This window comes from Erinaceus europaeus, chromosome 1, assembly GCF_950295315.1.
Source record: "Erinaceus europaeus chromosome 1, mEriEur2.1, whole genome shotgun sequence".
NCBI lineage: Eukaryota > Metazoa > Chordata > Mammalia > Eulipotyphla > Erinaceidae > Erinaceus > Erinaceus europaeus.
Genome location: NC_080162.1, coordinates 84,959,042 through 84,972,539, shown reverse-complemented (window position 1 = coordinate 84,972,539; position 13,498 = coordinate 84,959,042). Strand labels below are relative to the sequence as shown.

Below are 13,498 nucleotides of genomic sequence, written 5' to 3'. Positions count from 1 at the left end.
AATCATAAAATTTCAGTGGAATTAATTATCTTTTTTTTTTTTTCCTTTGACCTTAGCTTTTTGTTTGTTGGCTTGGTTTTTCAAAAACACTGCTTAGCTCTGGCTTATGGTGGTGTGGAGGATTGAACCTGGGACTTTGGAGCCTCAGGCATGGGAATCTCTTTTCATATCTATATGCTATCTCCCCTGCCCTTGACCTCAGTATTTTTTAAACTATTATACATTTATTAAGCACATTATAGATATTGAATGAGAGATGTGTTGAGACAGGCATTAATACTACAAAAAGAAAAACAGTTTGGCAAACTGCAAGGTGACATTGTTATATGAAAGCCCTGTGAAGTGGGAAGTTACGAAGAGTGGAGTAGCCAATGTTGCCTGGGATTGCCAGTGGCAGTGACGAAGGAACCCTGAACCTCAGCATAAAGGGTAGAATTAAAGTTTACAAGTACAGCAGCTTATGTGGGGGGGGGTGCAGTGATAGAATTCTGGACTTATAACACAGTCCCCATCCAGCTACCAGAGTCATGCTCTGATATTCCTCCTCTGCCCCCCCTCTGTTGTAAAATAAAGAAAAATATTTATAAATTAAGTTACATGTACATAAGAAGGGGAAATGAGCTTTCAGATGGAGAGAAGGCCTAACACATACAGGAGATGCTGTGTGACTCAATGTTTTGTGTAATATTCAAGCATCATAAAAGTGATACTAGGGTGGAAATAAATGGCAGATTCAAGAATCACCTGTGTGATTTCTCTTTAGAAACAGGTTAATTCTGTCATGATTAAGCTTGTGGTTTTTTTGTGTGTTTTTCATCATCATTCAGGAAGTCCATGAAGATTCAGGGCAGGCCTCCTTGAGTACTCCACATCCAGAAGGAACAGCACCTGCCGCCTCGGCCCCTGAACCTGCCCCAGCAGCTAGTAGCCAGGCTGAGAAGTCCATTCCAAGCAAGAGTCTGCTTGACTGGCTGAGGCAGCAGGCTGACTACTCCTTAGAAGTCCCTGGCTTTGGAGCAGTAAGTGTCCATACAGTTCTGAGCTTCAGTTTATCTTTTGCTAGCTTTGTACCATTTTTGATAACGCACATGCTGAGGGGAGACCAGGCAGACAAGGTTGAGAAAAATCTGTATCAACTGAGAACTTAATTTTAAAGTTTAAATTCTGATAAAATTTTCCAGTAACCGAAATTATAGCCCATTTAAGAACAGTGTGCCAAGAGTCAGACATAGAAAATCTTGTAATGGACAAAACTTACCTAATTAAGCTTAGCCTTCCTTGCTCCCTTCCCTCGGGTTACCGTACATTATCATAAGCTCACAGGGAAATCTTTAGTTTGCATAAACTCTGACATTTCATGATAATATTCCAGTATATTCGTTTGTAGGAAAGGAGGGACAGCTACTCTTTTATAGCTACTGCTTTGATAACTTTTCCTTCAATTTCTCACTGCCCCAAATTCCTTCACATTAGAAATCTGTAGAACAAGATTTCCTGGGAACTGGTGACTTTCTTGGTTTTCTTCTTTCATTTCCCTTGTACTACCATCTTTGTCCTAGGTTCATCTAATAAGACACGCAGGTAGAGAGCTCACTGGACAAGTAGAGTATGTTCACAGATGCAGTTTCCACAGATGCAGATTAAACCCACGTCATAGCAATAAAGAGAATCTGAGAAAACAATTAGAGAGGGAAAAGCTAGAGATTAAACAGTACCCTGGGAAATTTGGGGGTCTACTCAGGTGTTCAGTCTGGATGTCCAGGAAGCCCACACAGCCTGTTTTCCAGCTTGCTGCAGGAATGCCGCTGCTTTAGTGGGAATGCCTAGGTTGATGATTTCTTGTAAGCTAACGTGACAGACTCCTGTACAGAGGGCCCTTAACAAGAAAGTAGCAAACTAGCCAAAGAAACGTCATTCTTATCAGAAGAACCTGTGATAGAATGTTTTGTGATACCAGTTTCCATTTGCCTCTTAGAATTTTTCAGACAAGCCAAAGCAGAGGAGGCCACGCTGTAAGGAGCCTGGAAAATTAGATGTCAACTCCTTGAGTGGGGAAGAGAGGGTTCCTGCTATCCCCAAGGAGCCAGGAGTAAGGGTAAGGGAGAGGGGGGACATGTCCTAGTGGAACCAAGCCTTGCAAAGCCTTTGGGGAAGTGGGCAAGGGGTGTGTGGGGGGGAGAGTGTCATTTTCCATATTCCAGAAGTATAACTGGAAGTTGCTAAATGGCGAGGGAGCTGGTTGGGAAGCACCTCTGGAACAGCAGTATGACCTCCTCTGGTCACTTGTTTTCTGCCTCTACCCCCAGAAGTACTCACATCATTCCAACAGCCTGACTCCCCTTCCCCGTCTCACCTCACCCCTCATTGGTAGGGTTACAAGGGAAAAAGAAAAGGTACCTTAATTTTTGTCAGGAGTCTGTTTTCAGCTTGGGTATTAGAAGTTTTCATTTTCTAATCTAGGTTTTTCTGGCTACCAGTTAAGACATTTCCTCCTAGTCCATCTTCACTATGAAAAACAGCTGACTCTCAGCATTGGCCTTTTCCTATTATAGTATCATGAGTCTGAAAGAGACTTCAAAGGCATCTGCAAAATATTTCTAGTGTAACGAATCTGAGTTAATTATAGTTTACAGATGAGTACAAATTTGGACTAGAAAGTTCTTAACCTCTAGGGGGCAGTAAAAGCATTTCAATTTGAAAATATGTTGAGCTTGGGAGAATTGCTTTTAATGTAAAAGTACATTCTGCCCAAATAGGAAGCTTCTGAAGGTTCTTGTGGGCACATCTGCTCGTCCTGGGATGTCTCTTAAGCACACAGATTTTCCTGAATGCCTTCTCCTTAGAGTTCTGCCAGCTTCAGTGTTTCTTGGGTGTGAGGTCTTTTCTTAGTAGGATTGCCTGAACAAATTTTTTTTTCTCTTTTCTCCCCCCTACCCCCCTGTCTCTAAGCTCCTAAAGACCACCCACCATCATTCCCTCTTCAAGTAGAGTTGTTCCGTGTTCTCAAGGAGCTTGTTAAACTGATTTTGTCACCTGGGTGATTACTCTTCTAGCAGCTTCAGAAGCATAACTACTCTCATTCCATCTACCACTATGGCCACTCTGAGACCTAGGCCCAGGACCTGAGTGTGGGAGGTTGGGAGAGGCTGCCACTTTTCAGATAGTCTGTCACATTGAAAAGCTGTGTGCCCCCCACCCCCACCTTCTTTGTTCTTGGGAAGTGTCCCTGCCACCTCTTTTCTTAGATCTGCTTATGCTGTGTGAGTTGATAGTTTCACTTTTGATCCCATCTGTCTTTCCCATCCCCTTGGCGCTGCTTCCCAACTTCTCCTTTGTCTTAGCACAGGGTGTCTTACTGAGGAGACTTCCAGTTCTTGTTTTGTTGCAGTCTCTAAGCTTATGCTTTAGAGACAGGTCCAGAAAACCATATGGTTTCCTCCCTGATTTTCTCATTTCTTTTTACATGTCCAATCATCTCCTTCATGTTCTCTGGAAATTTATGTTCATCACTCCACTGAATATGCTTTGTTTTTGCCAGAAGACCCATTTCTTTGCTGTTCTTACTAGTTCATGTGTTACCAGATATGCATGTTTCCTCCTCTAATAAATAAACAGCTTCTGCCTCTAGGGCCCCTTTCCTGCAGAAAAGCAAGTTCAGGAAACACTTGTTCACCTGGTCTTCAGGGCTGCTGAGCCTTCCTAAGCAGGGAGGACTAGTCAAAGGCAGCTCTGGTCAAGTAACACTGTTTTTCCCAGAGGGCTGTTTTCCCTCAACTGTTGACTCCCACAGCTCCTCCTGGAATAGGATCCCACTAGAGTGTGCAATGTCTTTCCCATAAAGACCTTACTCCTGGGGGGCAGGAGCTGGCTCATCTGGTGAAGTGTTCACTTTCCTTGTGCAGGAACCCAGATTCAGACTCTCCCACACTGCAGGAGGTAGCTTCACAAGCTGTGGAGTGGTGCAGTGTTGCCGCCCACCCCACCCCCCACATAGAAAGAAAAAAGAGGGGCCTGGTAGTGGTGATACACTTGGCTAAGTGCACACATTACAGTGTGCAGCAACACAGGTTCAAACCCCAGTCCCCACCTTCAGAGGCAAAGGTTCACTGGTGGTGAAGTAGTGCTATAGATATCTTCTGTCTCTGTCCCTCTCTGTCTTCTTCCTTCCCTTTCAGTTTCTTTCTCTAGCCAATAAATTAATTAATTTAAGAGTCTTCGAGTAACAGTAGAATCATGGAATCGTGCAGGTGTGAAAATCCTAACAAAAAAAAAAAAAAAAAAGACCCCCTTAACTCGTAGGAATAGATACAGCTTCCACAGGGACCTTCTTCCGCCCCTTGTGTGTTCTGTGACTTGGAAGGTTGAGCTCCACAGGCATCATAAAGGCTATGGCAAGGCCACAAGATTCAGTTTTCAAAACATCTGACATATGGTCACTCATTCATATTCACATTTGCTTCATATATTCTACATGTTATGTTATATTTGACATGTGTATAATTCTTTGTTTCCTGCCGAGCCACTTGACAGTAAATTGTAGACATGATACCTCTAAATATTTTAACATGTTTTCTGAAAACATTCCCTATAACTATTAGCATTATAACGCATGTGCGTATTAATATCTGGTGTATATTCGCATTTTTTTCAAATGTACTGCAAATGTCTTTCAGAGCTGTTTTATTTTTAGGGTTTTAAAATTGGGGTTCACATACTGTTTAGTTATTAGGTCTCTTTTCATGCAGTGAATGTTTGTTGACCAAACTGCTAGATTTGGGAAAAGCAAATGTTGGTCACCACCTTGTTCTCTCCCCAGACCCAGTTTGAGCTGGAACACACAAGCTTTAGAATAAATACTGCCATGCATTGATGACCATGTTCTTCTTTTTTTTTTTTTCCTCCAGGGTTATTGCTGGGCTCGGTGCCTGCACCATGAATCCACCGCCCCTGGAGGCCATTTTTCCCCCTTTTTGTTGCCCTAGTTGTTGCAGCCTCGTTGCGGTTATTATTGCCATTGTTGACGTTGCTTTGTTGTTGGATAGGACAGAGAGAAATGGAGAGAGGAGAGGAAGACAGAGAGAGGGGAGAGAAAGATAGACACCTGCAGACCTGCTTCACCGCCCGTGAAGCGACTCCCCTGCAGGTGGGGAGCGGGGGGCTCGAACCGGGATCCTTAGGCCGGTCCCTGCGCTTTGCGCCACGTGCGCTTAACCCACTGCGCCACCGCCCGACTCCCCGACCCTGTTCTTCTGAGGTCGGAATGCCCATGTTTGCCTTCAGTGTTGCTTGAATGTTTGAATCTCCTTTTCTTTGCTCTCTCTGCCCTCTCCCCAGACTCTTCTGGTAGAGGAAGCAGGTTTGCTCCCAGGGTGTAATTACCAGGAGGGAGAGCTGCCAGAGTCTGACTGGGCCTCTGTGTGTGGTCGTAGGGGGCTGCTGGGAGGGGCACCTGGCTAGGGAAGACAATAGCTGAGTGGCTAAATTGACTCTTTCCCTCCCACAGGAAGCAGTGAGGCCTGACTTCCTCTGTCAGCATGCCTCTTTCTTTGCAGTAGATTAAGAACTGTTTTTACACTCTGTGAGGCCTTTCTGCCCGTTTTTCCATTCCAAAGGGAAGAAGGCAGTCAAGTGTTTTTTTGTTTGTTTGGTTTTTGTTTTTTGGTTTTTTTGGCAAGTTCCCAGTTCTGAAATGCCCCAGCATGCTCTATCTAGTGATTCTCAATATGGAAAAAGAAGGAACATTTTTGAACATCCTGGTGCCTGACAATAAAACTTTGACTTAGTTAACAGAGCCAGGGTTGACCAAAGATCTTGCAGAATATAGACTGGTCCTAAATAACCTGTTTTAAGTCCTGATGAGCTCCCTCCTTTTCCCTCTTGTATTATAAATATTTTTAGATATAGATCAAGCTTCTGATTCTGTTTTCATCCCAACAGAAAGACTTCTAAGCTTCCATCAAATAGTTTCAAGAGAATTTTGTGGGTGTAAATAAATAAACACATATGTATGCGTGTGTGTGTGTGCGTGTGTGTACACACAGACATCCTGGTACCTTCTTCTTGTTCTTGGTTATATATGGACAGCAGGGAAGAGGCGCAGTTACTGTCTAATCAACATAGAGCAAAACAGCTTAAATGTGGAGTTCTCCGCTAATTAATAAAATAAGAGGGGCCAGGTGGTGGCACACCTGGTTGAGAGCACATTACAATGTACAAGACACAGGTTCAAGCCTCCAGTCCCCAATTGCAGGGGGAAAGCTTCACAAGTGGTGAAGCAGGGCTGCAGGTATCTCTCTATCTCCCTATCTCCTCCTCCCCTCCCAATTTCTGGCTGTCTCTATTCCAATAAATAAATAAAATTAAAAATTAAAAAGAAAATGAGAGTAAATCTGTGAACAGAGGTCAAAAACCAGATTGTCTCCTTTAAAGAAAACCAGAAGGGTTGGGCGGTAGCGCAGCGGGTTAAGCACATGTGGCGCAAAGTGCAAGGACTGCCATAAGGATCCCAGTTTGAGCCCTGCCTCCCCACCTGCAGGGGAGTCGCTTCACAGGCGGTGAAGCAAGTCTGCAGGTCTCTCTCTTTCTCTTCCTCCTCTCTGTCTTCCCCTCCTCTCTCCATTTCTCTCTGTCCTATCCAACAATGACATCAACAACAACAATAAAACAAGGGCAACAAAAGGGAAAATAAATTTAAAAAAAGATTAAAGAAAACCAGAACAGTCTTTGCAGTCCAGGAGGTGGTACAGTGGATAAAGCACTGGACTCTCAAGCATGAGGTTCTGAGTTCAATCCCTGGTAGCATGTGTACCAGAGTGATGCCTGGTTCTTTCTCTCTTTCCTGTTACCTTTCTCACAAATAAATAAATAAATAAATAAATAAATAAATAAATAATAAAATCTTTTTTTAAAAAAAAAAGGAAAAGAAAGAAAAAGAGAATACCACTCATTTTGACGCAGTCCCACAGTGATGATCATGGATGCCTTCATTTATTCAGCAAGCACAGAGGCATTTCCTATCAGGGTCAGTGCCCTCCTAGAGCTCATGATCTAGAAGGAGTGGGACACATACACCGTTGGTAATGTCCCTTTGACTAGCACTTCTTCCTATGAATTGGGCAATGTAGTCATCTCGAATAGCCTTACAAGATAGGATTTGTTGTCATTTATCACCAGAATTCTAAGAGGTGAACTGGCTTGTCTGGGTCCTACAACTGAAAGTTACATAGTTGGGATTCAAACTTGGATTTGCCTACCCCAAAATCCTATCTTATAACTTTTCTTGCTTCTAGAACAAAAAGCTCCCTATATCATTAGGAAAATAACATCTGGTCGGTGGGGGTCACAGCCATAAAGATCTCCGTGAGACTGGGGTCTCTAATTTTCTCCTAGCCCCCAGTAGTCTGACCCTTTCGTTTCTCCACTCTTGCATGGTAAGTATGTTGGAAGATCTTGGCCTGTGAGGGAGAATCTGTTTGGGTACAGTTACCCACAGTTGCTCTTGAACTCCAGGCAGGTGGCAGGAGCACTCCTATTCTTAGATCTTTGTGCAGAGCGTGGACCAGGCCAGGCCAGTACAGAATCTTGATCCTATGGCCCCAGCTGGTCACCCACCATCTGATAACTTATAACATCTTGTGTTTCTCTGTCCTTCTTGCAGGGCTTTCTCCCAGAAAACAAGTTCAATCACACCCTGACTGAACCCAGTCTTCGAGATGCAGGTCCCCGCAGGAGGGGGAGGCGGCCTCGGAACGAACTCCTAAAAGCCCCCACCATCGTAGCAGACTCTCCCTCAGGAATGGGGCCACTGTTCATGAATGGACTGATTGCTGGGATGGACCTGGTAGGACTTCAGAATATGAGAAATATGCCAGGCATCCCCCTCACAGGGCTGGTAGGCTTCCCAGCCGGCTTTGCCACAATGCCCACAGGTGAGGAGGTCAAAAGTACCTTGAGCATGCTGCCCATGATGCTGCCAGGAATGGCCGCAGTGCCCCAGATGTTTGGTGTTGGGGGACTCCTGAACGCACCCATGGCTACCACCTGCACTTCAGCCGCTACAGCGCCTCTGTCAAGCACAACGAAAAGTGGCACGCCAGTGACAGAAAAGACTGTTGAAGACAAGCCAGGTAGCCATAATGTAAAAACGGACACTTTAGCTGAAGAGAAGCCTAGTCCTAGTTCATTTTCTGATCAGTCAGAACCTGCAATAACTGCAAGTAGTCCTGTGGCTTTTAATCCTTTTCTCATCCCAGGAGTCTCTCCTGGACTCATCTACCCCTCCATGTTCCTCTCCCCTGGCATGGGCATGGCTCTGCCAGCCATGCAGCAAGCCAGACACTCAGAAATAGTAGGTCTGGAGAGCCAAAAGAGGAAGAAGAAGAAAGCAAAAGGGGACAACTCGAACCCCAGCCTAGAGCCTGCTTCTGGATCTGAAAAAGAGACAGGTGGTGATCAGAATTGCCCTGAATCCAGGGCTTCTGTGCCCCCAGAGAGAGAACATGCACCACAGACCAGGGAGGGGGTTCTCAAAGACTCTAACAGTGACACCAATTAGAACTTTTTTTCATTTAAAAAACAAATTATTGTGACTTGTAAGTTTCTTATCCCATAATGGTTTGTTACTTCCCTCACTTGACCTTCATATGAACCTGTGTTTCCATCAGTAATATTACCTACCTAATTTCCTGTCTGAGAACTATGGTAACAAATGTTAATAGTCACAGGGTCTTGCCACTTCATTAGGTGAGTGTTGTCTAGGAAGCACAGAATTCTCATTCTGTCATCCAGTTGTTCATTCCAGCAATTGTAGCTAATACAGTACTTGGTGACACGCCCTACCCCCTTCTCTCCCGTTACCCATTTATTTGAGGAAAAAAAAATGGAAATTTGAGGAGGAAAAAAAAGAAAGCTGTCTAGTGACTTATCATTGAAGGGCCGAAGAACAGACACAAAGTAGCTCTTTTTTCTCTGAGCCTTGTTGAATGGGAAGAATGTAATGGGGAAACCAAAAAGCACAGAAAAAAGTAAGTGCTGGTGCATATTTTTTAGTTAAGATATCTCCCTATTTTATCATGATTACTAAATGAGTAGTATAGACAGAAGTATATAACTAATGGTTGAAATGCATATATTCATTTCTTTGTGAAGCAGAAACCTTACTGGTAGTGACATAATCCCCCCCCCCATACGGTTTTCCAGACACCTGCAGCAAGAAGAAATTCTGATGAGGCATTATTTTAAACATGTACTATCCTTCTCCCAAGTTAGAAGATCATTCTCATTGTGAGGATGCTTTCCACCCCTGGAGTTCTTGCTGAGGACAGAGCTGAGCGAGGGGCTGGCCCTCCACAGAGCTGATCATGAACACATGACAAGCGCCCTGCCCTCACCTCATTCTCTTAACAGTCGCTCCAGCCACTACCAGGACTTAAGGGGTTTTTATTTGTGCTTTCCTTCACTAAGAATAAGGCTTTTTTTGGAGCCTGAAAGAAAATAGTCACTCACCACTTTGACACTTGCAAGGTCTTTTGTCAGAGTTATTTGAGGTGGTCAATGTGTGTACCAACTTTTATGATACAACTGTGAAGTCTTTTTTTTTTTCCCCTCTCCATTTTCTCCCTGTTCTGTTCATACATTTAGACCCAAATTTCAAATTACCAAGTTAGTTGAGATTGTGTTATAAATCCGCTTTGTTCCTCCCTCCTTCTTGGCTCCCAGGAGCTGGGGAGAATTGCCAGAGCAGCACTTACCCCATTTTCTTTCTCCTTCCCACTCATGTTCCCTCCCTCCTGATAGTCTTATAGTTCATACTCTAAGACTTAAAGTAAACTCATGGTTCATTCAGTACTCTGGGGGCACAGGGCTGTGCAGGACTGTTGGAAGTGTTGGAAGTGTTACTAGTACCAGTTTTACTTTTTGTTGTCACAATTTACTGTATTTTTTACTATTTCTGTTACAGTTTTGCTAATTTATCAGAAGGTCCAAAAGTTTGACATAACTATTTCAGTTTGCATTATTTATTTATGATGCTTTTGTCATTGTCTTTTATACATTTGGGGTTATAAATTATGTAAATGTTAAAATGAGCATCTCAAAGAAGTCTGTTAAATCATGGCCGAGAAATCAATCAGAATCTATTTTCAAAGTGTGGACCCCCTGTTTTATGAATCAGAGATATAAATCAAATGATCATATAGGAAGAATCCAGTAATTGAATAAATCCTATTTAATGACATCTTTTTAGCATAGATGTTCTATAATGCTGACAACAGATTTCTTAGAAATGCTGCTTTCTCTATTTAACTAACATTTTGTTCAGTTTTGCCTCCAGTGGAAGCAGAAAGGGTTTTTTCAGCTGTTTAAATCCTAAAAATCAATATAATTTATTTATGTAAAAAAAATCACTCAATCGATATATTTTTGAACCTTTTAAGTACTAATTTTCTTTTTATCAAGTAGAAAAAAAATGTATTTGCCCTAAATCCTTAAAATACAAATGCTATAAAAAGTCATGTATCTTGAAAGCCTTACTGCAAATGAGTATTATAGACATCCAGCAGAGTCTGGGTTTTCTTTGTTGTCCTTGTTGTTTTGTATGGAAAAGCTGCTTTCCCCAGGTTCCACTTAGAACCTCCAGTAGGTCACAGGGTTCAATATGGATTTGATTTAAAAACCCACCAGCATGCTAAATCCCTTGTTATAGCTTATTGAACCTGTATGTTAACTTTCTGGGTGTTTAGGCTTATATTTGACTGCTGTTGTGTCCCTGTTTGCAAAATGAAAAATGACACTCTGGATTATTTGCTCTGTAAGGCATAAGTGCTTCTTATGATTATTTTGAAGTTCCCAAGAGCAAAAAGCCAAATTCAAACTCTTTTTCAGCAAATGTGAGCCTTTTCATCTAATTCCATGTCACTCACAGCCATAACTTTCCTTGGTCATTCTTTGACCCCCATGTCTTACATAATAAATTGTCTGTGGTCTTGATCTTGAATTTAAACGAAAAAACAAAAAACTTAGAAGTCCAAAATTTGTATTTGAGGAATTCAGTGGCACTTGGGTGTTTCTTGCTGCGTGGGCATTTTATGATGCATCATGTACACACAGGAATCCACTGTCTTTTCTAGATGCCCACTTTGTGCTCAGCCACCCTACTGATGAATGGTTAAGTCTTCATTCATGATGATTGCTTTGACCTGTTTTGACCTACTAGAACACCTAATTTCAAACAGAAACACAGAAGGAAGAGATACAGCATCACTCAGGGCACGAATGCCCCAACAATAGGCCTTAGGGGACAACTAAATCTCTATGTATTGGAGCGGGTCCATACAACACAGTAATACCTCAAAAACTAAAGTTCTTGAGGCTTGTTAATAACTTGTTGACTTAACTTTGGGAAGCACTGTTTCTCAAGCCAGAAATTCAGCCTCCTTCTTACTAAATACCAACAGATGATTGGAGAAATAGCATGGAGAGTGGGTGGGGCCTTGTTCTACTAAGACCTTGGAGTGTTCTGCTACTTGTTTTGCAAGTAAAAATGTTGTAAGACTCTAGTCAAGTCTTGGAGAATCCTCTCTTGGGTAGAGGAGTACAAGATAAATGATGAAAACTCATTTCAGTCTTGGTCTCACACCCTGCCTAGTAAATTGTACTTCCTCAGGGGCAGAAGAGTATAGCTATTCCAGTATGTTGGGCTAGCATTTTTAGTGTTTGGTGTATGTTTGTCTTAAGTGACTTCATTTGTCCTCAGACCATCTTGGTTGCTGAGGGATGCTGACACAGTCTGCCTAATGAATGGCAACGGAAAGCTGCCAAGCTGTCTCTCATCAATCACAGAGAACACAGTTGTGGGTTAGTTAGCCTACTAACCTGAACTAGGAACACTCTTTGTAATACCAGTCTGGGACCCCTCAGTTTAAGAGACCAGACCTGACAGAATTACCCTCGGGGGGCTGGGGTGGGGGAGAAACACTGGAAAAATGAGCCCCCTGTGTCATGCCCTCTGGAAAAGTTTATGTTTGATTTATTTATACCAAACTCCTTAAGAGAGTTTCTTACAAAAATTGGTGTTTATTTACCTAGTCAGGAAATCACAAAAAGATTTTTTTCTTAGGTCAGCAATGGAGTTCACCCAACCCAGTGACTAACACCTTGCTTCTAGAGCCAAGACTGGCTTCTCAGAACTTAGTCTCTGAGGTACAGGAGCCTGAGGGCAGGTCCTCAAGATAAGTGACTTGAGCTGCCTAGTGACTGGCATTGTGATCACAATCTTTTTCCAAACTCTGTGGGGCATCTATGGAACAAAATAGGAAAGAAAAAAAAAAAAAAAAAAAAAGTTTGTTTACTGACTCCTTTTAGGAAAGTGTTCCAAAATATCCCTTAGAGCTGTTAATTGAGATTGGTGATGTGGAAGCAGTCCTATTGTCAGAGCTCTGGCTTAGTTTAAGGCCTAGAGGACAAAGGGAGAAGTTGGGATGGGGAAGAGACCGGGAAGAAGTTTCTTTGGGGGATGGGAACAGCATCCCTGCCTCCCGCAAACCTCAGTTTCACTGCAGATAATTATAATTTGTACCTCTGGGTTAGTTGAGGTTGGCTTGAAGCAGCAGGCTTTCTGGTCTGACTGCTGGTCCCCACAGCCATGCAGGTGAGAAAGGTATCCTTTCTATATGTACCTGGTCAGAGCGAAATAAAAAGATGAGATTGTTCTTGAATCTATGAAGTGTCCCCCAGTGTAGGATTGCCAGACTTGGGGAATGGGCATGACCACGAAATTTGACTATTTTTTTAAACATTTTATTTTGGATATAGACAAATGGAGGGGGAATGGGAGATAGAGAAAGAAAGACACCTGCTGCACTGCTTCACTGCTTTCACACCTTCTCCCCTGCAGGGAGCACAGAAGACTTGAGCCCAGGTCCTTATGTGCCATAATGTGTGTACTCAACCTGGTGCACCACCTGTTTGACCCTAAATTTGAATTTTAGATAAATTTTCTTGGTGAGAGAGAACAGGTTATTTTTTAAGAGAAAACACCAGTAAGGACAGGTAGAAGGGAGCTGAGAGGAGACAACAGAGTGAGACACGTGACATGGGTTTAAAAAAATCAGGCGACAAAACTGCCCATGACTTGGGTAAGTATATTCCATTTCAGTATTTGATACATAATCATATTAAAAAGATTTTTTTTCTGGAATTCCAGTTTAATTGAGCATCCTATATTTTCTATGGCAAACTTAAAGCAGTCCCATTTGGTAAGTGCAGCTCAAGTGGAGCTTGTTCTAAGGGATATTATTCTCAGTCCCCACAATAACTGAAATTACCACACTTTGCAGATAGAACTGAGGAGGCTATCCAGTCACTCAACTAGTATATGGCAGCGCTGGGATCTGAAAACTCAGAAAGTCTTACTCCAGAGCTGTAGGCTGACCAAGAGAATGAGGATGGGTATCTAGTCTGAGGTCTGCAGCAGGCTGCTTCTCTGAAGTACAACTTCACT

The 13,498-nt window shown here is 42.8% G+C and overlaps 1 protein-coding gene across 4 annotated transcripts in view; it reads left to right on the top strand.

The window, feature by feature from the left end:
• CHD6 (chromodomain helicase DNA binding protein 6) overlaps positions 1-11,951 on the top strand; it is a 236,663-nt gene extending 224,712 nt beyond the window's left edge. For 3 of the 4 annotated variants that reach the window (XM_060190206.1, XM_007526639.3, XM_060190210.1), the window contains 3 exons: positions 828-1,019; positions 1,976-2,095; positions 7,658-11,951. In XM_060190206.1, the coding sequence (XP_060046189.1) occupies positions 828-1,019; positions 1,976-2,095; positions 7,658-8,554 (1,209 nt within the window). In that variant the 3' untranslated portion in view covers positions 8,555-11,951. The remainder of the gene's footprint in view (positions 1-827; positions 1,020-1,975; positions 2,096-7,657) is intronic. The other variant, XM_060190220.1, reaches the window with a different exon arrangement.
• Positions 11,952-13,498: the final 1,547 nt, after the last annotated feature.